The sequence below is a fragment of the Podarcis cretensis genome (assembly GCF_951804945.1).
Source record: "Podarcis cretensis genome assembly, chromosome: 10".
Classification (NCBI taxonomy): domain Eukaryota; kingdom Metazoa; phylum Chordata; class Lepidosauria; order Squamata; family Lacertidae; genus Podarcis; species Podarcis cretensis.
This window is the reverse complement of record NC_137179.1, coordinates 34215654-34241468: the sequence shown is the minus strand read 5'-3', so window position 1 is coordinate 34241468 and position 25815 is coordinate 34215654. Positions and strand designations below refer to the sequence as shown.

The 25815-nt window shown below is 45.5% G+C and overlaps 2 protein-coding genes and 1 long non-coding RNA gene across 3 annotated transcripts; 2 read left to right on the top strand and 1 right to left on the bottom strand.

The window, feature by feature from the left end:
• The first annotated feature begins 717 nt into the window (after positions 1–717).
• LOC307225497 (uncharacterized protein) lies at positions 718–14186 on the top strand. The gene is made up of 10 exons (XM_079993388.1): positions 718–876; positions 2984–3269; positions 4358–4509; positions 5063–5348; positions 6533–6684; positions 8888–9173; positions 10086–10237; positions 12256–12297; positions 13143–13179; positions 13756–14186. Exons 1-9 carry the CDS (start codon positions 798–800, stop codon positions 13154–13156), a joined length of 1449 nt encoding a protein of 482 aa, XP_079849514.1. The 5' UTR covers positions 718–797; the 3' UTR covers positions 13157–13179; positions 13756–14186.
• LOC307225515 lies at positions 11525–25089 on the bottom strand. The gene is made up of 4 exons (XR_013843048.1): positions 25014–25089; positions 24254–24354; positions 12953–13148; positions 11525–12276 (listed from the first exon to the last, which is right to left on the bottom strand). It is a non-coding gene; the product is annotated as an uncharacterized lncRNA (long non-coding RNA).
• Positions 18325–23236, top strand: APOLD1 (apolipoprotein L domain containing 1). Its single transcript, XM_079993411.1, has 2 exons — positions 18325–18373; positions 19983–23236. The coding sequence occupies exons 1-2, from the start codon at positions 18371–18373 to the stop codon at positions 20691–20693; spliced, it is 714 nt and encodes a 237-aa protein (XP_079849537.1). The 5' UTR covers positions 18325–18370; the 3' UTR covers positions 20694–23236.
• Positions 25090–25815: the final 726 nt, after the last annotated feature.

Here is a 25815-nt window from a genome sequence, read left to right as displayed (position 1 = left end):
GGTGTGACATTATCGAGATAGCTAAACCCAGAACAGGTGTTAGATGCTTCACATGACACAGCTCTATATAGGTTTGGAGCTGGAGGGATCTTCTTGTGGTGCGATATAGTGTTTGTGTAACTTTGCTTTGTCTTTTGTCTTTTTCCATGGAGTTTTCTTGGCAGGGATACTTGAGTGGCTTGCCGGTTCCTGCTCCAGGTGGATCACGTTTGGTCAAAACTCTCCACTATGACCTGTCCATCTTGGGTGGCCCTGCACAGCATAGCTCATAGCTTCTCTGAGTTATTCAAGCCCCTTCACCACAGCAAGGCAGTGATCCACAGTTGGACAGTGTTCTCGAAGCTACCCATGGGTTTGACCAAACTGCGGGAGGCAGTGGAAGGTAGGAGTGCCTGGAGTGCTCTGGTCCATGGGGTCACGAAGAGTCAGACACGACTACATGACTAAACAACAACAACTTTGCTTTGAAAGAAATAACCAAACTCCTATTTATTTTCATTTAAGACCATGGTTCATGTACTCTTTCTGCTATTTTGTCTCATTTATCTCAGCCTGCCCTTTATCAACCAAATCTCCTCATGTTGTAATAACTGGCAAGAGGTCAAATATTTGCTTTGACCACAAAATTGAAAGGAAACTTTGAGTGGTCTTTGTTATGAACAGTTTTCTGATTGGAGGAGAGCAGCATCCCGGGAAGTTTAATAACCCCCTTCCTACTCTGTTGGGGGCACTCAAGCCAAGAACGCTTTTCTCTCTCTGTAAGTCTTGTCTCCTGAGCCTTGCCCAAAAAGGACACAATGCTTCGAGGAAGGACTGTGAGATGCTGCCTTTTGCTGATGCTCTTGACCATCCTGCCAACACGGCCTGCATTGGAAGGTGCGTTACTAAGAATTGGGTGCCATTCCTCCCCCTATTTTTTTCTTCCCCTAATATTCACTGGTGCAAAGCCATAGAAGGCTGGCTTAATTCCCACTGGAAAAGAATATGACAAGTTAATGGTGACTTACAGATAGCCTCTTAATTTCAGTAGGGCTTCCTATATGAGTGCCTGCCTTTAGATTTGGGCCTCTGTTTTGGTTAAGAAATATTTCTTAACAGTAGTTAATCAGGCTCAAGACAGATTCCCAAAGCACTCAATGTGCCCTCTTCTTTGGGAACTGCTGTTGCCCGCCAGCTTTTGTCACCCGGGGCTTGTTTGAATATGGGTTACAGCTTTTCAGCAACAATTATGGGAACTAATGGCAGCACTCCTAACCTCTTTACCTCAGAGTAAGCTGCACTGAATTTAATAGGACTCAGGGGGAGATTCTAACCATGCTTGCTCAGGGGTTAGTTTAATGACAATGGAAGTTGCATTAGTCACAACTAACTTGTTCCTTTGGTTTCAATGGGCTTTTAGTGTCACTGAAGTAAAGCTCATTGAGTTGGAGATTTACTCCAGGTGAGTACAAGAATGCAGTCTTAGACACAACTAACCCATACCCTTCAACATTCCTCAAATGAAAACAGGAACATTTCTCAGTCCCCCTAACAATTGACCCCATTCCTCTACCCCCGAGGGAAACCCTCTAATTCCAATGTTATCTTATTTCAATCTTTGGAAGATTTACAAAAAGAAAAACACATACCAATTAATAACTTTTAGAAAGGGGCAATGTTAGACGTGGATGCACAAAGCATCTTAAAAATCAAGACTCCGTGCACCCTGCTCCACTCCCCCTTTCATTCCTCCCTGAATGGTCCTGATAGCCAACTCGCTACATGAAGCTGGATTTTAGGGTGGCAGCAGCCTCTCCTCCTGACCCGCCCTCCTGCAACTGCTGCAAACTGCCCAAGAGAAAAGGCCAGCAACAGCAGCCACAGAGAGTCCTTGGAGAGGCACCAGAGAGGCAACAGAATGTTCCTGCAGAGCTGCCACTGCCGCCGCCACTACTTGTTGAATGGTTACTTTAAATGTAAAGGTTCATCATTGTTCCACCTAATGTGTATGTCTTTAAGGGGCCAGAGCAAGGGCCAGAGCAAGATAACGAGACCCAGCTTTACAGCTGTGAAACATAGCAGGTGCTGCCGAGTTGCATTGATTAAGGTGTGTCAGCATTTGCATGTAGTATATAAGGAGCAGCACCTAGCTCTCCCATTACCCTGGGGGTTGGGTTGGTGGTTGGGTCTGGTTTGTTGTTAATGTATTTAGTGTATAAGGAGTTTTTGTTTTTTCGTAATTAAAACCTTAAGTTATTTTTGAGTCCCTTTCTTTTTAATGCATGATCTCCCCAGCAAGCTCTCTGCAGCGCTACCATACTGCAAATAGCCAACACTACTGCCACTGCTCTGAACAACCTCCAGCTCGTGCTCCTCTCCAAGCTCAGCAGCGGTAGCCCTGACGGGGAATTGGGGACATTCAGGGATCAGATCCCCAGCTAGCAAGGCTTTTGTAATTCCAGAACTGTCCCCCCCCAAAACAGGGACACTTGGAGGTGATGCTAATCTTTTTGTTTGGTTGGAGTACGCGCCTTTTGTGCTGTTTGTTGCAGTAACCCCAAGTAGAATATGACATAGGTTTAGTCAGCTTCATTACACTTCTGGTTTTATTTTGCACTGGAAGGTTTCCTAACAAAGAACGAGGACCCATCCTCACTTCTGTTTGTGCCATGATTTCTAGGCAGAGGTATGTGATTTGTAGGCATGAGTCCAAGTGAGTGGGGTGTGTGTGTGTGGTCCCACTGCAGGAAACCCATTTGAGTTTTGTTTTGATTTAGAGGTAAACAGTGAGTTTTCCCACTAAAGCAATGGGGCAAAATAAAGCCCTGCCTGGACCTGTGTCTACTTATGCCAGGCAATTGCGGAAAAAACTGGTGTGGATAGGTTAGAATTTATGTGAATGGGTTACGAATTGATTCAGCTCTCCTAGTTTTTCCTACCTTGCAGCTCAGTGGTTGAAGCACAACAGCAACAAAATGGAAACTTTCCCCTTTCTTTCTTTCAGACACCAACGTGGCCTTCGCCGGAGAGGCTTCACAATCCAGCAACATCCACCCGCTAGGAGCAGCTGGAAATGCCATTGACGGGTCCACTTCCAGTGATTTTAACCAGGGATCCTGCACCCACACAGATTCTGAAAATAATCCATGGTGGATGGTAGACTTGAAGGCACAATATCAAGTACTCCGTGTCACCATCACCAATCGGAAAGACTGCTGTGCTCAGCGTCTTAATGGGGCTGAAATCCGAGTTGGGGACTCCGCAGAGAGAGGAGGCACCACAAATCCTAGGTACTGTATCCGGATCGGATGCTTTGTAGCCAGGGAAGGGGAAGCTGGGCCCCCCCAGGTGTTATTGGAGTACCACTCCCATCATCTTGATCCATTGTCTATGTTGGTTCAAGCAGGTGGCAGTTGGAGTCCAACAATATTTGGAGGGCCATGGGTTTCCTATATCTTCCTTTCATGTAGAGAAGTCATGAGGTATGATTTTCTGTTCTGCCCTGTTTTCGTCACATGCAGTTCATTGTCTGCTGCAGTTCACTGCGAAAAGCTATGTTATGTTTTGCTTTCCACTGTGGCAAAACTCCTGTCATGAACACACCAGCTCCAAGTGTAATCTTGCAGCCGGCTGCAGAATGCAGTCTGGACAGGGAGGCTGGGCTTTCATGCTGCCATAGGAGAGCCCACAGCTGCCAGTATCAATTTCCCCTGACCTTGGACGGCTGGCTGATAAGGGAGGAATGGAGAGCAGGCTGGGACACAGCCAAAGCTCCCCGGAAGCTCAAACAGGCATGGAAAGTCACAGAGACAGCTCTTCGGAACAGGAAGGGGCTGCAGCTGACTAAGTAAGTCCGAGGTGTAGGCGTATAGGAAGGCTCCTAGACAAATCAAAGGGTCAATCTCTTCTGTCGACACAGGAAGAACCCCTCAGAAAATTCAACTGAGTAATGGGGGCTGGAGGTTTGCTAGAGCCGTCCGGAAATAGATTGCTTGGTTTTTTTGCAATAAATCCTCCTTTTTAATTACTTGTGCTTACTGTGTTATCAAGCCAGGAAGCTGGACTCCTAACAACTACATAACTTATGTAATTTATATAATTCAGTATGTAAATTACGTAGGTTGCATTGTTCTGTTATGCCACGCCAGCATAGCTCTGACAGTAGAGCATGAGACTTTAAATCTCCAGGTCATGAGTTCAAGACCCACACTGGACAAAATATTCCTAATTTGCAGATGTTTGGGCTAGGTGACCGTCATAGTCCTCTCCAACTCTACTGTTCTATGATTCTATGTGGGGTTTTTTGCTGAAAAAAAAATTCTTCCATTATTGTTTAACGCTATTCATTTTTTAAAAAATGATTTCGTTTCTTTTCTAGATGTGCTACAATAAGTTCTTTGGGTGCTGGGAAAACAGAAACTTTTTACTGTGAATCATCAAAGGGCCAGTTTGTGACAGTTACCCTACCTGGGAAAGAATACCTCACGCTTTGTGAAGTCCAGGTGTTTGGATGTAAGATAGAGTCCCCTGGTACGTAGAAAAGATATTGTCATCTATTTGTGTACAAAGAGACTGAGGCTGTGGACACACCCTGTATTTAAATGCATGACTTTCCCTGAAGAATCCTGGGATCTTTAGTTTAGGATTGGATTCTGTGATTCTGGAATGTCCAGCTTAAATGGGGCAGTTGATGGGTATAGTATACAGGCATAAACTCTTACTTTCCATGCTCTGCTGCTACTAAGCTTGCAAGTGAAATAACGGTTTCCCCTGATTACACCCAGGCTCCCCTTCCCTCCCCTACCTCACTTGTAGGGGATTCACCCACTGATGAGATTTTGTTTCAGCACCAGACAAATACCGTACCCTCCAACATGTTGAGGCTGAAAACTGGGATGCACATGTTTGGGCCCTAGGACCTCGCATACGATTGTGATCTCACATGTTTTTAGGCACCTGCTGAGAGCATGGTGAGAGCATTAATTAAGAATTAATTCAGCTCTCTTAGTTTTTCCTACCTTGCAGTTCAGTGGTTGAAGCACAACAGCAACAAAATGGAAACTTTCCCCTTTCTTTCTTTCAGACACCAATGTGGCCCTCGTCGGAGAGGCTTCACAATCCAGCAACATCCACCCGCTAGGAGCCGCTGGAAATGCCATTGATGGGTCCATAGCCAGTGATTTTAACCAGGGATCCTGCACCCACACAGATTCTGAAAATAATCCATGGTGGATGGTAGACTTGAAGGCACAATATCAAGTACTCCGTGTCACCATCACCAATCGGAAAGACTGCTGTGCTCAGCGTCTTAATTGGGCTGAAATCCGAGTTGGGGACTCCACAGAAAGAGGAGGCACCACAAATCCTAGGTACTGTATCCGGATCGGATGCTTTGTAGCCAGGGAAGGGGGAGCTGTGGCCCCTCAGGTGTTATTGGAGTACCACTCCCATCATCTTGAGTCTGAGCAGGTGGGAGGTGGAGTCCAACAATATCTGGAGGGCCATGGGTTCCCCATCCTTTCCTTACATATAGAGATGTCATGAGGTATGCTTTTCTGTTCTGCCCTGTTTTCGCCACATGCAGGACTGTTTCCATTCTACAGCAGTTCGCTTTCTGCCAAAAGCTAACTTACTTTGTCTTGCTGTCTGCTGTGGCAAAACTACAGAAGTTATGTAATTTAGTACAGTGGTATACCTCAGGTTACATACACTTCAGGTTACATACACTTCAGGTTACATACACTTCAGGTTACATATGCTTCAGGTTACATATGCTTCAGGTTACAGACTCCGCTAACCCAGAAATAGTACCTCGGGTTAAGAACTTTCCTTCAGGATGAGAACAGAAACTGTGCAGTGGCAGAGGGAGGCCCCACTAGCTAAAGTGGTGCTTCAGGTTAAAAACAGTTTCAGGTTAAGAACGGACCTCCGGAATGAATTAAGCACTTAACCCGAGGTACCACTGTATGTATATTTGGCAGGTTACATTGTCCTGTTCTGCCATGCCAGCATAGCTCCGACAGTAGTACACGAGACTTTTAATTTCAGGGTCATGGGTTCAAGATTCCTAAATTGCAGTGGGTTGGACTAGATGACCCTCACAGTCCTTTCAAAGTCTGCTGTTCTATGATTTCATTGGAATGGAAATGCAATGCAAATCGGGGAACATGATGTAGTCAATTACATATTGTTTTTGGACTGATCAGCAAATACTGATCATATCCACTGGATCAATTTCTGTTCCTCTCATGGGGTGAATTTGTCCACATTGGCCTTTTCCACTTCTATTTTGTCAACATTTTCTGGCATCCTGGCTTTACAGGATTATGGCACAGGGAGGACAATGGAATGCAAATGTTCCAGACGTATCCCTAGCAATTTGATTTCCTAGAACAGCAAATATTTGCTTTCTTTTCTGACTTTTTCATGTGAGTTCAGGTTACTGAAAAAATTCTTCCATTACTGTTTAATGCTATTTTTTAAAATAATAATAATAATAATAATAATAATAATAATAATAATAATAATAATATATGATTTGGTTCTTTTCTAGATGTGCTACAATAAGTTCTTTGGGTACTGGGAAAACAGGCAGTTTTTACTGTGAAGCATCAAAAGGGCGGTATGTGACAGTTACCCTACCTAGGAAAGAATACCTCACACTTTGTGAAGTCCAGGTGTTTGGACGGAAGATAGAGTCCCCTGGTACGTAGAAAAGATATTGTCATCTATTTGTGTGCAAAGAGACTGAGGCTGTGGACACACCAACAGAATGGTTGGCGCCCGTTCCACGGGGGGGGGGGGATGCACAGGGACACCCATTCTCAGGGATCACAGGTAGGAGGAGCAATTGTGCTAAGACCAGACCATGTCATTACCGAGGAGGCAAGTTTAGCCATTGTTTGAAGTCTATCCCTGCCTCCGGGTCTGGTCTAGACCAGAAGGATACTGGAATCAACAAGGGAGACCCACATGCCAGGTGAATGATTCACAAGACGGCTGTCACCCACGACTTGGTTGTGGATGGAGGACTTGACCTGGCATGTGGCTCGATGAAACAGATGGGCCTGTCCTTGCTGCTGCTTGTCCACCAGGTTTCTCTTACACACAGCAACCCAGGACATATGGGCGGGTGGGTGCTGCAGTGATATTTAGAAAGTCATTAGCTTACACCAGGCGTCCTATTGGGAAGACCCAGTTTTCTGAGTGCATGTTCTGGAAGGTGGGCAATAGGAGCAGTACAGGATTCCTTTTGGTGTACTGACCTCCCTGCTGCACCAAGGATTCCCTATCCAAGCTGCTTCAGGTCATGGCGGATGTTCTCCTGGAGACACCTAGTTTGGTTGTCCTAGGGGATTTTAACATCCATGCCGACACGCTCTTACAAGGGGCCCCTCAGAACTTCATGCAAAGTATGACCTCCATGGAGCTGTCCCTGAATAAGTTTGACCCAACTCAAAGTCGCGGACATGCTTTAGACCTAGTGTTCACCTCTATGAATGTGGGTGATCTGACATTAAGGAAAAGCGAAACAAAAGAAGTTCCATGGTCAGATCACTTTCTGGTGCAACTGGACTTCTCCATGACCCTTCCTATTTGCAGGGAGGTGGGACCAATTTGTATGGTCCGTCCCCACCACTTAATGGATCCAAATGGTTTCCAGAGAGTGGTAGGGAATGTTTTATTCCGTGTTGATGGTCTTTCAGCTGATTCCCTGGTGGCCTGCTGGAATGTGGACTTAACCAGGGCTATTGACTGTCTGGCTCTGAAGCACCCTCTCTGATTGCATGGAGCCAGGACAGCCCCATGGTTTCCCCAGAGTTGAGGGCGATGAAACAATCGCTGAAATAGCTAGAGTGCCAGTGGTGGAAATCTCATTTTGAATTAGACCAGACATGGGTTAGAGCTGAACGTTGAGCCTACCAAGTGGCAATAGTGACACCGTAGAGGACCTTTCATCTGCAGAAGACAGCAGCAGGAGACTCTTTCAGGTGGTTTGCAATCTAACGGAACCACCTTTGCCGTTGGGGCCTGGTAAAGACCCCAAGATCTCCTGCAATGATTTTGCAATTTTTTTTGCAGATAAAGTCTGCAAAGTTTGCAGAGTTGGAAGGAGGTAGACTCCACCTTCCACCCTGGGAGCAGGGCTGGGGCAGAAGAGTGCTAGAGTCTTGTCTAGTCAAGTTGTATAGGATCAATTCCAATCTGTTACCTCCGAGGATATAGACAGGCTGCTCAGACAAGTGAAACCGACCACCTGTCTCCTTGATTCTTGTCCATCCTGGCTCATAAAAGTGAGCCAGGAAGGGATGGGCGATGGGCTCTGCAGGATGGTGACCTAGTGCTGGACCTTGGCACTCTGAGGTCACCATGCTCACAAGCACCAGAGTGAGAGTCTTTTGGTCTGGTGCTGTGACATGAGGACTTGCTACAGAGTGCTGGACCAAAAACGGAGAGATCCGGCAATCAAACAGAAGCCAGGATTGGCTTCTGTGATTCTGGAATGTCCAGCTTCAATGGGGCAGTTGATGGGTAGAGTATACAGGCATAAACTCCTGCTTTCCATGCTCTGCTGCTACTAAGCCTGCAAGTGAAATAACGGTTTCCCCTGATTACACCCAGGCTCCCCTTCCCTCCCCTTCCTCACTTGTAGGGGATTCACCCACTGATGAGATTTTGTTTCAGCACCAGACAAATACCGTACCCTCCAACATGTTGAGGCTGAAAACTGAGATGCACATTTTTGGGCACTACCACCTTGCATACGATTGTGATCTCACATGTTTTTAGGCATGGCGAGAGCATTAATTAAGAATTAATTCAGCTATCTTAGTTTTTCCTACCTTGTGGTTCAGTGGTTGAAGCACAACAGCAACAAAATGGAAATTTCCCCCTTTCTTTCTTTCAGACACCAATGTGGCCCTTGCTGGAAAAGCTTCGCAATCTAGCACCTACAGCTCGCAAGGAGCCGCTGGAAATGCCATTGATGGGTCCATAGCCAGTGATTTTAACCAGGGATCCTGCACCCACACAGATTCTGAAAATAATCCATGGTGGATGGTAGACTTGAAGGCACAATATCATGTACTCCGTGTCACCATCACCAATCGGAAAGACTGCTGTGCTCAGCGTCTTAATGGGGCTGAAATCCGAGTTGGGAACTCCGCAGAAAGAGGAGGCACCACAAATCCTAGGTACTGTATCCAGATGGGATGCTTTGTAGCCAGGGAAGGGGGAGCTGTGGCCCCTCAGGTGTTATTGGAGTACCACTCCCACCATCTTGAGTCTGAGCAGGTGGGAGGTGGAGTCCAACAATATCTGGAGGGCCATGGGTTCCCCATCCTTTCCTTACATATAGAGATGTCATGAGGTACGCTTTTCTGTTCTGCCCTGTTTTCGCCACATGCAGGACTGTTTCCATTCCACAGCAGTTCGCTTTCTGCCAAAAGCTAACTTACTTTGTCTTGCTGTCTGCTGTGACAAAACTACAGAAGTTATGTAATTTCGTATGTATATTAGGCAGGTTTCATTGTCCTGTTCTGCCATGCCAGCATACCTCCGACAGTAGTACACGAGACTTTTAATCTCAGACTCATGGGTTCAAGATTCCTAAATTGCAGGTGGTTGGACTAGATGTCCCTCGTGGTCCTTTCAAACTCTACTGTTCTATGATTCTATGATTTCATTGGAATGGAAATGCAATGCAAATCGGGGAACATGATGTAGTCAATTACATAGTGGTTTTGGACTGATCAGCAAATACTGATCATATCCACTAGATCAATTTCTGTTCCTCTCATGGGGTGAATTTGTCAACACTGGCCATTTCCATTTCTAGTTTGTCAACATTTTCTGGCATCCTGGCTTTACAGGATTATGGCACAGGGAGGACAATGGAGTGCAAATGTTCCAGACAGATCTCTTGCCATTTGATTTCTGAAAACATAGCAAATATTTGCTTTCTTTTCTGACTTTTTCATGTGAGTTCAGGTTGTTGAGAAAAATTCTTCCATTACTGTTTAATGCTATTTTTTAAAATAATAATAATAATAATAATAATAATAATAATAATAATAATAATAATATATGATTTGGTTCTTTTCTAGATGTGCTACAATAGGTTCTTTGGGTGCTGGGGAAACAGGCAGTTTTTACTGTGAAGCATCAAAAGGGCGGTATGTGACAGTTACCCTACCTAGGAAAGAATACCTCACACTTTGTGAAGTCCAGGTGTTTGGATGTAAGATAGAGACCCCTGGTAAGTAGAAAAGATATTGTCATCTATTTGTGTACAAAGAGACTGAGGTTGTGGACACACCCTGTATTTAAAACCCACTGCTGAGATTTTGTTCCTCCCAATTGTTACGATTCTGCCATGTCAGAGAACCATGGGAACTGTAGTGTTAAATGAGGGAATCTTTCATTAAAGGATAATTTCCCAGAATTCTTTGGAGGAAGCCATGACAGTTAAATCATGATAGAACCCAGAAGCAAGATTCAACTATTTCGTTTCATTGTATTTAAATGATAAATCAGGTTAAGTATACAGTATACTATCCATCATTATCATACCTGAAATTGGGACACGTGTTGCAGCTGGCTGAGTGACATGAGCTGTCCCACACTCTCACCCCTAAAAAAGTGTGGTGAGAGCACAGCATTGGCACCCTGGGTTCATTAGAGGGCTGTGCCAGAGTGCTGGACCTTTGACACTCTGATGCAATCCTGCTCACGAGCTGAGAGTCCTTTGGTCTGCTGCTGTGGCAGGACTCGCACTAGAATGCCAGACCAAGAAAAGAGAGATTAAGGAATCAAACAGAAACTGGGATTGGCTGCTGTGATCCTGGACCATTTCCCCTAAAATGGGGCTGTTGACGGGTATGGTATTCAGGTGTAACATTATTTAAAAGACAATAGGTTATCACAATTGCCAGTAAGGAAATACAGGATACGGCTATGTGGGTGGCGCTGTGGGTTAAACCACAGAGCCTAGGGCTTGCCGATCAGAAGGTCTGCAGTTCGAATCCCCGCGACGGGTTGAGCTCCTGTTGCTCGGTCCCTGCTCCTGCCAACCTAGCAGTTTGAAAGCACGTCAAAGTGCAAGTAGATAAATAGGTACCGCTCCGGTGGGAAAGTAAACGGTGTTTCAATGCGCTGCTCTGGTTTGCCAGAAGCGGCTTAGTCATGCTGGCCACATGACCCGGAAGCTGTACACCGGCTCCCTTGGCCAGTAAAGCAAGATGAGCGCCGCAACCCCAGAATCGTCTGTGACTGGACCTAATGGTCAGGGGTCCCTTTATCTTTATGCTATTAACTAAGTCAATAAAAAACATATTAAGAGGGAAACACTGTGTGGTCTATTATTATAAGGCTTCACCCAGGCCCTGAAAGTGGATCACAGCTTGCCAGCCTAACTGGGCAATGGCAGGCAGGCTGCAGCACTAGCCCTGCCTCTGGGTCTGATTGGACTAAGCTGAACAGGCCTCACTCTGGTCAGCCCCAAGGGTATTTAATCCCAGGGCCTAGTCCATCTCCTTGTCCAGTTTTGAAAAACTATTTGTATATACTTCAGCTGTAGTGTAATGGTGCCTACCAATGTAACATAAAGTTGTAGTGATAACTTTACAGTATTTTACATTACAAAGAAACACACCAAGTACAAGTTATAACTGATCAGTGGTTCAGTCATCCAACAGGTCTTGACAAGCAAGTGCTGGCAGGCGAGTGTGTCGCGCATTGTTGGGAAGTCTGTCGGTGGGAATAAGTGTGCTGTGTATGTTACTTGGAGGGGCGCTGATTCCCCCCCCCCCCGAACAAGGGGCGGTAGGCCAAATAGGTTTGGGAACCTCTGGTCTAGAAAGTTCACATCTACTATATTCATTGACATTCCTGTGGGATACTGACAAAATTCTTCTCAAGTTCTGTGCTATTTGGGGGTTTGCGATTCCAGTGAACACCATCAACCAAGTATACAGTGGTACCTTGGTTTGCATACGTCTTGCTTTGCATACGTTTTGGATTACAAACACGTCAAACCCGGAAGTGTGTGTCCCGGTTTGCAACTTTTTTTTTGGATTACAAATTTTTTTGGGAGGCCTCATTGGCAAAAGCGTGCCTTGAGTTACAACCTGTTTTGGTTTACAAACGGACCTCCAGAACGGATTATGGTTGTAAACCAAGATACCCCTGTGTTTTGTTTCTTTTAATAAGATTTGGCATGGCTCAGTGAAACACACAGGAAGTCTTGCTTTGATATTTAACATATGTTTTGTCTAGGAGATGAAGAGGGGACCGCATCTGGAATGGAAGAAGCAGGAGGTCAGTAAATGATCCTCACATTCATGTGTTCCAAAAGCCTAAAACATTATACACTAGACATGAACAGTCAATATTTATTTAGCTGGTTAGTTTGAATCAATATGGTAAATTTGGTCTTTTTCACCTCACCAAACATTCCCAGCAACTTGACGCTTGTCCCTCTTGTTCCTAAGCCTCTATAAGGTGGCTCATTTCATCTTGCAGGGCACAGCCCTCCATCCCACCCACACCCATCACAATCTTTAAGGCAGTGACTTGGGGCCCTTCAGATCTTATTGGACTTCAACTCCCACCAGTCCCAGCCAATATGGGATGATGAAACCAGGGATGATGAAAGCTCACATGCGTACAGTTTTCCAATCATTTTTTTCCTGCTGAGAGCTACAAGTGGATTTGTGTGTGTGTGTGTGTGTGTGTGTGTGTGTGTACACACTCTTTTAAGGTGTGCATCCTGCTATATTCCATGCACACTAGTGGGTAGGACAAAGCTCAGTGGATGGGGAAGCCACCCAGAAAAACCTTTCTGCTGTTCCCACCAGATACATGTTGTTGTTGTTGTTGTTGTTGTTGTTGTTGTTGTTATTTATTAATGAGGCATGGCAGTGCTATCTGGAGCAAATAAGCCAATAATATGATGCTTCTAGTCAAGACATACCCACTTGGAATGTACAAACTGCACAGGGACTTTCACCCCAATAGCCAGAAAGGTGGAGGTGGGCAGGTGGAGGTGGGCAGATGAGGACCCTTTCCCCTCATCAACTGAGGAAGCTCAGTGTGTCAGAATTGGACAGTTTTTGTTTTGGATGTAGATCCATATAATCTTCTCCCTATCTTGAATTCTGCAGGACAGCCTGTGTGAAAAGGAAGAAATATAAGTTCAAAGTAAGTTCATTTTCACTTCTCTTCAAATTCACTGACCTCAAACTTAGGCCTACCTCATTTTTTTGCAGAGGTTTATAAGGGCTGGTTCTGAACTCTGCCTTGGACTGAATTTTGGGTGAAATTTTGGGCTTCCACTTAGACAGATCCCCCAAATTTGGCAGAGAGGCTTGCTTCAAATTGGCACCATTATTTCACATGCTTAACAGCTACCAATCTATAGGAAGTGAAGTTTTAGGCTATGCAGGTCTGACTTCAGTCGCTTCCAAACAAAATGTATATTGATCAATCGTCCTGATTTGTTTTCACAAAACTTGCACAGAGGTTATATGGCATCACCATCAAGGGATTATGCTGCATTTCCACTACGGTTTCACCTCATTTTTCTTACTGGAAACATTGGGGGGAGGGTTGGGGGGGGAGCAGATTTGTTGTACAAGAGCTGCTTATGGTTGCCAGAACAGTTTCCATTGGTTTAGGTGTACTGAAGGATAGCAGTGTGAAAGGGACCAGCTAGAATTTGTTGAGATTTGCGATTCTGTTCTTTAATCAGCTCTTTTTGCCTTTTTTGTATTCTAGATCTGTTCGGCACAGCTTTCCCTTTTCCTGACGAAACAGACAAAAGCTATTATGTCTTGGATTCCACACACTAGTACTGGCAGCATTTATTCTTTGTGAGAGATTAGTTCCAGAGTTACAGACATGAAATCCCTTTTCTTTCCTGTTGGTACTACAACAAATTCAATGTCTGGCAAGAGACAAAGGAACCCTCGATTTAGACCTGAGCAGTACCACAGTCTGCTCACCTCAAATCTGCTATCCACAGCCCTGTCCTATTAGGTACATTTCCTAATAGGAATTCTCTTTATCTTACTATTCTCTATGATTTAGGATGTCTGTCTGATTTTTATTTTCAGAAGATTGTAGGCTGAAAATGTATTATACGTGTTATAGATCAACATCATCTGATTTATTTTCACATTTCCATGTTTGTATGTACAAGGGAGCAATACATAAAGAAGAAATAAATATGTAAGTGCTTCTTGTATTAACATAGAGATTAAATATGGTTGTGCCTCAATTTTTTTCATTTGTTTGTTTTGTATTGGATCCTATTGATTGGAAGAAGAAAACAGGAGACTTGGATCTGACAGCTGTCTACATATAGTTCCATTTGATTATTAAGAAAAGGGCCTTAGCTTAGTAGTAGAGCCTCTGTTTTGCATGCAGAAGGTCTTGGGTATAATCCCTGGCGCCTCCAGCTAGGGCTGGGAGAAACTCGCGCCAGGAGCCCTGGAGAGTCGCTTTCAGTCAGTGTAGACAATACTGAGGTAGGTGGACCAATGGTTGGATTCCCTATAAGGCCAGCTCTCTCTGTGTGTCTGTGTATAATGTATATATTTATCAGGTTCAATTCCTACCAGCTCCAGGATCTTGGGCTGTAGAACACCCCTCTCTGCCTGATGCCCTAGATAGAGTAATAATAATAATAATAATAATAATTTATTCTTTATACCCCGCCCATCTGGCTGGGCCTCCCCAGCCACTCTGGGCGGCTTCCAACAGAATATTAAAATACTATGATACATCAAATATTAAAAGCATCCCTGAACAGGGCTGCCTTCAGATGTCTTCTAAAAGTCTGGTAGTTGTTGTTCTCTTTGACATCTGGTGGGAGGGCATTCCACAAGGAGGGCGCCACTACCGAGAAGGCCCTCTGCCTGGTTCCCTGTAACTTGGCTTCTCGCAGTGAGGGAACCGCCAGAAGGCCCTTGGTGCTGGACCTCAGTGTCCGGGTAGAACGATGGGGGTGGAGACGCTCCTTCAGGTATACTGGACCGAGGCCGTTTAGGGCTTTAAAGGTCAGCACCAACACTTTGAATTGTGCTCGGAAACGTACTGGGAGCCAATGTAGGTCTTTCAAGACCGGTGTTATATGGTCTCGGTGGCCGCTCCCTGTCACCAGTCTGGCTGCTGCGTTCTGGATTAGTTGTAGTTTCCGGGTCACCTTCAAAGGTAGCCCCACGTAGAGTGCATTGCAGTAATCCAAGCGGGAGATAACCAGAGCATGCACCACTCTGGCGAGGCAGTCCACAGGCAGATAGGGTCTCAGCCTGCGTACCAGATGGAGCTGGTACACAGCTGCCCTGGACACGGATTTAACCTGTGCCTCCATGGACAGCTGTGAGTCCAAAATGACTCCCAGGCTGCGCACCTGGTCCTTCAGGGGCACAGTTACCCCATTCAGGACCAGGGAGTCCTCCACACCTGCCCGCCTCCTGTCCCCCAGAAACAGTACTTCTGTCTTGTCAGGATTCAACCTCAATCTGTTAGCCGCCATCCATCCTCCAACCGCCTCCAGACACTCACACAGGACCTTCACCGCCTTCACTGGTTCTGATTTGAAAGAGAGGTAGAGCTGGGTATCATCCGCATACTGATGAACACCCAGCCCAAACCCCCTGATGATCTCTCCCAGCGGCTGCATGTAAATGTTGAAAAGCATGGGGGAGAGGACAGAACCCTGAGGCACCCCACAAGTGAGAGCCCAGGGGTCTGAACACTCATCCCCCACCACCACTTTCTGAACACGGCCCAGGAGGAAGGAGCGGAACCACTGTATGACAGTGCCCCCAGCTCCCAGCCCCTCAAGACGGTCCAGAAGGATGTTATGGTCGATGGTATCAAACGCCGCTGAGAGATCCAGCAGAACTAGGAAACAGCTCTCACCTTTGTCCCTAGCCCGCCGGAGATCATCAACCAGTGCGACCAAGGCAGTTTCAGTCCCATGATGAGGCCTGAATCCCGACTGGAAGGGATCCAAATGGTCCGCTTCTTCCAGGCATGCCTGGAGTTGTTCAGCAACCACTCGCTCAATCACCTTACCCAAGAATGGAAGATTTGAGACTGGGCGATAGCTGGCCATCGTGGCCGCATCTAAAGATGGTTTTTTAAGAAGTGGTTTGATAACCGCCTCTTTCAGCGGGTCTGGGAAGGCTCCCTCACGGAGGGAAGCATTCACCACCCCACCAAGCCCATCGCCCAGTCCTTCCCGGCTAGCTTTTATAAGCCAGGATGGGCAAGGATCAAGGAGACAGGTGGTTGGTTTCACTCGTCCAAGCAGCCTGTCCACATCCTCGGAGGTAACAGATTGGAATTGATCCCATGCAATTTGACTAGACAGGACTCTAGCACTCTCCCGCCCTGGCCCTGCTCCCACGGTGGCGTCTACCTCTTCCCGAATCTGAGCGACTTTATCTGCAAAAAACTTTGCAAAATCATTGCAGGAGATCATGTGGCCCGTACTGGGCCCCGATGTAGCAGGTGGTTCCGCTAAATTGCGGACCACCTGAAAAAGTCTCCTGCTGCTGTTTTCTGCAGATGCAATAGAGGCGGTGAAGAAAGTCTTCTTCGCCGTCGCTACCGCCACTTGGTAGGCTCGACATTGAGCTCTAACCTGTGTCCGGTCAGCTTCAGAATGAGTTATCCGCCACCGGCGCTCTAGCCGTCTCAACGATTGTTTCATTGCCCTCAGATCCCTGGAAAACCACGGGGCTCTCCGGGCTCCATGCAATCGGAGAGGGCACTTCGCAGCCAAACAGTCAATAGCCCTGGTTAACTCCACATTCCAGCGGGCCACCAGGGAATCAGCTGAAAGGCCATCAACATGGGATAAAGCATCCCCTACCACTCTCTGGAAACCATTTGGATCCATTAAGTGGCGGGGGCGGACCATCCGAATCGGTCCCACCTCCCTGCAGAGGGGAAGGGTCGCGGAGAAGTCCAGTTGCACCAGGAAGTGATCTGACCATGGCACTTCTTTTGTTTCACTTTTAGTTAGTGTCAGGTCACCAACATCCGTAGAGGTAAACACCAGGTCCAAGGCATGTCCATGGCTATGGGTTGGGCCAAACTTATTCAGGGACAGCCCCATGGAGGCCATGCTTTCCATGAAGTCCCGAGCGGCAGATTAGTCTGCCATCGTTAGCATCGTTGGTGAGTGTCCTCCTCCTGCATGTGGATGGCTCTGTTGCATCTGGAATATTGCCTTGTAAGCAATCTTTTGTAAGCATCCACTTTCTTTCTGCTCGTTGCAGAGCATAGGCTGTCTTGCATGCACTGGCTTTGTGGGGGAGATGGTGGGTTAAATGGGAGGCCCCCATCTGTATACAGAGAATTGTAGCGGGTGACTTTAAACCATAACATTTTCCTCCATAGCAGAGCATCTACCTGCTGTGCAGGAAAAAAACTCTCATTTCAGTGGCCTTGCAAAAAACAAAATATGGGTGTGCAGTGGTGTGGCTTCTCAATGTGAACCTCAAGTCAGACTATTGAGCCATCTTGCTTAGTACTGTCCACAGTCACAGGCAGTGGAATCCAGGGTTTCAGCAGATGTCTCTTTCAGCCCTGCCAAGAGATGCCAGAGACTGAACCTAGCAGCTTCCACATGCAAAGTACTGTAGGTGCTGTAATCCTGAGGGCTGGCCCTTCCCCAAGTCACTAGCTGGTCAGCACAGCCACCAGAGAATATCTACCACAGCCACCCACCACACAACCATTTATCCATATGCATCCTGCTAATTCCATGATGTCATTAGGGTGGCTACTACTCTAGCTGCTTGCACTATTCTTTTAAAAGCTGGGTTGCTCTCCCGCCTGCTGAGCATCCCAGACAATCAGAAAGCAGCAGTTCTATAAAACATTTCATTTCCAAAGTAATTGTGATGATTGGCTGAGATCATACCTTATTTTCTCTACATTCACATAAGACTCTGAAGGTTCAGTCATCTGGCTAGCATAGTGTCACCAGTTATTTCAAGAAGAGGAAGGGTAGTGTATTCCCTTTGGGAGATGACTACATTCCCTTTGAGTCAGGAATAGTGTCTCTGTGTGTGTGTTTGTAAATGTGCTTTGGGAAAAGCGAACACATAATGTTCACTTGCAAGGATTGTTTCCTGAATACGATACAAGCTGCACTGTCCCCAGTCAGTTTCCAGTGTGTCACATCCTTCTGAATTAGTCGGGCAGGGAGGGGGGTGGCGGTGGCAGCAGAGGGAATGTCAGGAAACGACAAATTCCTGGTGTGATGCAAAGCAGTCCCAGGGGGGCAATAGGACTGTAGTAAGTATAAATTTGGCTTGTCCAGAAACAGCCTGAGAGTCATTCTTGGGAACACTGGATTGAACTGAAAACCATGGTAGGTGGGATTATTCCTTTGTCCTCAAAAACTCTGTAGCCGTTTATTTAGAAGAGCTTTGTCCTGGTTTCTGCTAGTTTATAAAATAATGGAGTTTACCAAAAAAGAGAGACCCTATTTCTTATCCCACTGATTTAAGCAGAAGGTAAAGTCAATGATTTTAATAATCCTGCTTTACTTTCTGTCATTCTTATGGGTCACCACTTAATTGGTGAAACTTCCAACCTGTGTGATATGCTAAAACAAGCAGGTAGATGATACACAGTGCTTGTTTTGAAGAGTATTAAGGACAGGTTTTTATTACTTTGGAAGATACCTCCAGATGACACCTTGTGTTATTGAACAGCATTAAAAATGAATGAATCCATAAACAAACTAGATAAAGAAGCAAAAATGATTGTATGGTCCTCTTGCCCTTGGAAAAGTCATCCAGAAGGGGAAATGTTAATCCAGGGGGAATCAATTAATTACAATTCAGGAATTAGTAAGTAAGTCCAGCAAATGAATATGGGATATTAGAGAAGATGGGTTTGCTAGTAAGTGCCAGGAATCTTGCTTTTGAGTGGCTATGTTGTGGAAGTTTCACTCTGAGATGTTTTGTGACAGAATAGGTTGTGTGTGTGAATTATCTGCGTGTCCTTCCTTTCTTTTCCCTGTGGGCTGTAGACACTTCTTGTTTGATAAGCCCCAGGGCATCCTGCTCTCTATATCGGCATGCTACAATCTACTGCATGAGCACTTGTCAAACGTGACAGGGTGACATTAGATTAGGGCTGTCTCTGGTAGCGTGCATTTGATAAGACAAGCAACGAGGGCAGATAATTCTTTGGTGTGTGATAAGAAGCACTGAAGGAGAGTGACAACCATGTTCTTTTCAAAAGAAATGATATCATTAATAAAGAAAAACATGCAGTTGTGCCCAGGCCTTTGACAGACATAACGGTTTGTATCTAACTTTAATTATATACAATTTTCGGGGGGGGGGGTAGATGTGTGCTAAATCTGTTGCACCCAATAACAACAAATAAAGGGGTGAGGTGATCAGGCTCCAGCCTTGCTGGATCACATCAAGGCTTTTCTAGTCCAGCAATCTGTCTCCTACAGTAGCCAACTTGTGCCTATGGGAAGTCAACAAACACGACATGAGTGCAATAGTGCTCTCTCACTGTTGTTCTCCAGCAAGTGGTATTCAGAGACATCCTTATCCTTACCTTTAGAGGCAAGTCTGATAGGATCTGCTCAAAGGAACCACTGGTGCTTTTAGGATCTAGCTATACAATGGTACCTCAGGTTACAGACGCTTCAGGTTACTTATGCTTCAGGTTACTGACTTTGCTAACCCAGAAATAGTACCTTGGGTTAAGAACTTTTCTTCAGGATGAGAAAAGAAATTGTGTGGCAGTGGAAGGCCCCATTAGCTAATGTGGTACCTCAGCTTGAGAACAGTTTCAGGTTAAGAACGGACCTCCACAACAAATTAAGTTCTTAACGTGAGGTACCACTGTACTAGGGGGAAAGGTGGTGTCAATGTCCCAGATGCATCTGCAGGCCTGGCTGTCAGAGTGTGCTGTTACCTTTCTAAATGCCCTTCTCTCTCCCCTCCCCCCAGCTTCCCATCAAGGTTATGGAGGACAACTTCCCCCCTCACACTTTTAATCCTACACATCACTTCCATGTCGTACTGCTGGATCAGAGAAGCAGGCTTCGGGAGCACATCAGGAGTCTCCGGGAAATTTCACGGAGAATCAACAAACTGCACAGACGCTCTCTCATCGCCAATTTCACTGGGAGTTCGTTAAGCGCCGCAGGTGCCATCGTGGCCATCGTGGGGCTGTCCTTGAGCCCTGCAACATTAGGGGCATCCCTTTTGGCTTCCGGGGTGGGCCTAGGAGTGGCGGCTGCAGGAGGGGCCGTCACGGTGACTTCCGACCTCTCCTTAGTCCTCTCTAATTCCAGGGAGGTGAGGAAGGTCAAGGAGATTGCAGTGAGCTGCCATGCTCAGATGAGAGAAATCATGCACTGCCTGGAATTCTTGCACCACAGTCAGGGCCCGACGGATCCTAGGTTACTGCCGGCTGAGAGAAACGCCTCCGTCACACTGTACAATTCCATCTGCTTCATGGTGTTCTGCGGCCCCCACAGCTTCCTGGTCCCCGAGCACAACGAAGAGGTGACCAAAGTGAGTCATGCTGTGCTCAAGGCAAAAGTCCAGAAGCTGGCAGAAAGCCTAGAAGCCTGTGCAAGGCCCATGGATGAGATCTGCGAACTTTTGGAGAACAGGAAAGAATCCCCGCTGAAGACAAGAAGAATAGCACTCTAGGAGGATGTCCAGGGACAAAATCACCCACATCCTCTGAAAACGACGAAGGGGGCCTAAAAGACCTAAAACACACTGTGTTATTCCTATTAGGATTGTGCCAAATCAGAGTTTTCTCCAGGTATTTCTCAATAATAGCAGCCAACACCCCTCAGGGGCTCGGTCTGTATTGCTCTCCTGTTATGTCTGTGCACAGCAAATAGAAATTGTAGCTACGCAAGTGCTGATCTATGCTATCAGCACATTCCAAAGTCTGGTGTCTGCATATGGCTGTCTCACAGCACATCATACCTTGCTTTTTTAGGGGGGTTGGGGGAGACTTCCACATTTCTCATTTGGTGCTAAAACACTGAACTCAATGCAATTAATGCTTCTGCATGCATGTACTCCAGCATACTTTCCTCCATAGCTGTCAACTTTTCCCTTTTCTTGCGAAGAATCCTATTCGGAATAAGGGAATTTCCCTTTTAAAAAAGGGAAACATTGACAGCTATGCTTTCTCCCCCCCCCCCAGCCCCACCTACACAGGGTAATCAGGAGAAGTGGACACTTGCCAAAGCTCTCATTAAATTTTTCTCCCACAGCGCTGAGCTAGGTAAAAACTGTGGTCGTGAGGGAACCAGAGCCAGCCTAGGAAGGAAACGGCTACAGATTCCAGAACTTGCAGTTTCCAAAGCTCTGTGAGGCAGATAATGAGGGAGTCAAAGACCAGAGAGCCTGAATGAACCTGATTATTTTCCAGTGATGTTCTTAGTAGCGGATGGGAATTGCACACGCAAGTGCGGCAGGAGTTTAATCAGTTTGGCTTTTGTTTGTCGCTCAAACTTCATCCACTCTTTATCATGCATTCTTCCAGTACGGGCAGGCAAATTAAGGCACCTGAGGCACTGCTCCGCTAACTTCAGTCTTAGAATCATAGAGTGGGAAGGTCCCCAGAGGGTCATCTGGTTCAACACCCTGCAATGTAGGAATCACAGCTAAAGAATCCCCATGATTCCTCTTGATTCTTGTGTGCTTATTCCTTCAAACCAGCCCTGGGAAGGGGTGCTTCCTGCCTGCTTCCTTCTCACTCTTGGTTTTGCCCTTGTAGAACTCAACAGGGAGGAGGACGGGGACCAAGGTTGAATCAGTGCCTCCACCTGCTATTGACTGTGGCTCAAATATGGTTGGCCTCCCTGCCTTCTGCCCTACCAAACTAGTAGGCAACAGCTGCCATTCCTAGTTTTAACTATCACCTATCTAAACTGGGTGCCCCCCCCCCATGCTCAGGGACATGGTGTATTGATGTATTTTTGTATTTATTTGTTTTGGGTAATTTAAATGTGGATTTGAAGTTTCTATTTAAAGAAATAATAATACAGCCATTCCAAGATGGAGCAGCTCATTCTACAGAGCCAAAGTTTGTTATATCTGAGGCACGGAAATATCCTTGTGTGATGTCCCCTTCCCCTTGTCCGTTCCCCACAGACCCCACCATCAAATGACCTGTGAAAGAAGAGCAGATGGGACTAGCAATTCACATGTGAATTTTTTTAAAAAGCCACTTCACCCTTTTTTCAGATTCGAAAAGTGGAGAACTGAACTTGCAATTAGAAAAATGAGCAACCAAGGGAAACCAAAGCTGACAGACACATTTCCCCATCCCTACTCTAAGACAGAGCTTATGATATGCAAATGTTTGTAAGTATATGCAGATGTGATGTCAGTTTTGTGTCTTCAAAACACTGCTGATGAGCAAGAACTAAGCAAAAGAAGTAAGTAGAAGATGGGACAGCTGTTCTTGTTGGCATCAATTTGTCTAGAGAGACAATGGAATAGTGTACCATCGGGGGTACAGTCAAACCATTGGAGAGTTACAGCGCCAGCTGTGGCTGTAGAGACCAATATGGGAGAGATATGTTTCATTGCAGCTGGGGCAGATGAAAGCATTCGGTTGTGCTGTTACAGGTACATTATGGCGCTTCCTCTCTCCACCTTTCTCCCAGCGGTCATTTCTCCTCTGGTTACTTCTCCTCTGCGGGATGGTATCCCTAGGAAAACAGCAATGAAAAGTTGGAAGAAAGAAGAGGTAGAACTGGGCAGTGCTTACGAGGGCAAAACAATTTTACATGAGTAGTGGGGAGACACTGCATAATGGTATGGGTGGCCTGGGAAGATAAGGAGATGGTTTGAAAGATGCATGTAAGCTCAGACGCAGGTTTACCAACTTGGTGAGACCTAGGCCACAGATTACACACAGTGATGCTATGCTTCAAAGACCTGTTTGATGCTCTTTATTTCTTCGCTTGTGGCTCAGGTGAAAGGAGACACATTATAATCTTAAAGTGTGGAATGGTGGGCAAGAGACAAGATTTAAATGCACTGGATCCTAAGGAATTTGGGTACGGGGTGAGCTTCCTCTAAACTGATCCTTGACTTTCTGCTCTTTGGGGGAAGGGACAAGAGAAGTGGCCAAAAGGATCTGCTTGCTATTTTGGGTATTTGTAAAACCAAGGAACAACTTGCACAGATAACTAACTCTGATCCAATACAAAATACAAATTAAATGAATGAGCACAAAGTAACCTTGTGTCTGTGTCTATTTGTATATATCGTTTATTCACAAAATTGCTTCTTCAAACAATGGGAATGTCACAGCAACCTTAGTGGAGGCAGGCTGCTTTGAATATAGTTAATGGAGAGTTAAAGTGCATTCATAATAATGCATTTATTTTCAAACATGCAGGTTGTGTAGGTATTAAGGGGTGCAAAAATAAGCACACTGGCCATCTCCTTAAATCAAAGCAGAATCAATTTGCTTCTTTACAAGTTCTTCTCATGAGGGAGCTTTGGGCTTCTGGACTCACTAGTGCTATCTGTCACACAGAGTGCTTGTTTAGATTTCCTGCCTATTGCCTATTGTTATATAAGGGCAGGATGTAGCATGTTTGGACTCCAGTAACTGAGGGCTCAGGAATGTCATCATTTCCACAGTGCTCACGCACGCAGCCAGGAGTTTTTGCAATCATGCCACTTGGGTATTGGAGATCCTTCAGTATCCAGAATGAGTCCCTGGGGATACTTTGCTGTGACTTTCTGAAAATCACTGTCAACCAACTGCTAGGTTTAGGTTTGGCAAATAGTCCACATCCAAGGAAGAACTGCTTCTGATTTTATTTGGTATTATTAATCATAAGGATTTATACCAGCCCTTCAACAAGTTTCCTTTTGCAAGATTTGCAGGCAAATCTCTTAGGCTCATTTATTGAATCTAATATCAAAAGGCTGGGTAAGATGTTGCTGTGTGAGTCTGGGAAGAACACTCTACTTTCATACAGTTTGTGACTTTTAGTCCCCTCCCTGCTATTTTGTTAAAACACATGTACAAGTGAGGATTGCTGCCATGTTTTTAAAAAGACACTTGGGAGGTGCACTTATGAGCATGCACAAAGGGAATGCTTCCTCGACAATCCAGAAACCATCAAACTGAGCTATGTGATTTAGTGTCCTTTGCTAGCCTGACCCAGCAGTGGCTAGAGGGCTAAGAGTATACCTTGGAGGACTGGGTTCAAAGGGCCACTTACCCACAAAACTTTGCTGCGTGACTTTGAGCCAGTCACCCTTCCTCAGCCTAGCCAACAGGGTTGCTATGAGGCCTCTTTTGTGTTGACCTCTTTTTGTGCAACTTAATAAAATAATAAAAAAATTAAAAAACAAATGCAAGCCAATTAAATACAGCATCAGCTTCAGAAGAAGATGTAACTAAAAACTTCATTTAAAAAAATGCTTTCAACAGCTTTGTTGTTTCTATGATAATAAAAGATAGGGAAGTATACAGTGGTACCTTGGGTTAAGAACTTAATTCGTTCTGGAGGTCTGTTCTTAACCTGAAACTGTTCTTAACCTGAAGCACCACATTAGCTAATGGGGCCTCCTGCTACTGCCATGCCGCCAGAGCACAATTTCTGTTCTCATCCTGAAGCAAAGTTCTTAATCCAAGGTACTATTTCTGGGTTAGCGGAGTCTGTAACCTGAAGCGTCTGTAACCCGAGGTACCACTGTAGTTGCTTTTCGACTCCCCCCATTATGGTGCCCCAATGGAACATTACAGATCCCAACACATCAAAACTAGTTTATGTTTTATGTTTAGGTTTGGCTTTGGATTTTCCTGAACAAGATAAAGTAACTAACAAGTTCAATAAACAGACAAACTTAAATTGTAAATCACTTAGAGGTTCTATCAAGCAGGATATATATGTTGTTGAATAAATTTTGTTAAGTAAATATATGGATTTTGTTTTCCTTCCCCCAACTCCTCGGGATCTTCTAAAATTTATTTATTACACGACAAAAGTGCTCCCTTTTCTTTCCAAACTCGTCATCCCCGCAGCTATTTTCCTCTTGTTAGTTCCCGACCTCGCTTGCCCTCCAGAGGTGAACTGCAAGTCCCAGAACCCTCCGCGCGGACAGCAGCCCTCGCGGCTATTTGGACTACAGAGATAATAGAATGAAGAGTAACACATCTCTCATTATCTAATGTACTGTATATAAACTTTTGAGCGCTACACTGGAATCCATTTTTAAATCTCACCAGGGGAGGAAGGCAGCGCTGTCCATAAAAATTAATGAGAAAGCCGGGATTTTATTTGGCTGTGACTAGGCATCAGCGCACCCACATCCGAACAAAAAGGAGTAGTAAAAAGGAGCTCGTGGCTTTTCTAACGTAGTTCTTACGTCAGAGTGCTTACTTATTTCATAAAAAAAGTTTTAAAAATTTGCTTAGCTGATGCCAATTCCCCGATATGACCCCCCCATATTGCAGCTTGTGGAGAACGTGGCTGACAACCCTGCAGTGCAGTCCACTATTAAAATTGCAGTTCACATACCAGGCTGAAGGTGCGTTTGAATCCCTGGCTAAACATTCCGCATAGAAAATGCACTTTTAAGCTACAGCAAAGGTTAGTTTTGCTAGCACAGCGCTTCAGCCAGCCAGTGTCCTTCCCCCCGGCATGCCACATGGATGGAAGCGCCCGTGCTTCCTTGACTAACACGTGGACGACTTGCGCTTTTATTTACGTACTTCTTTTTACAGTAATTGCATCGACACTTTTTTCTCCCGAGAAGCCCGAGAAGGGGTATGCATGGC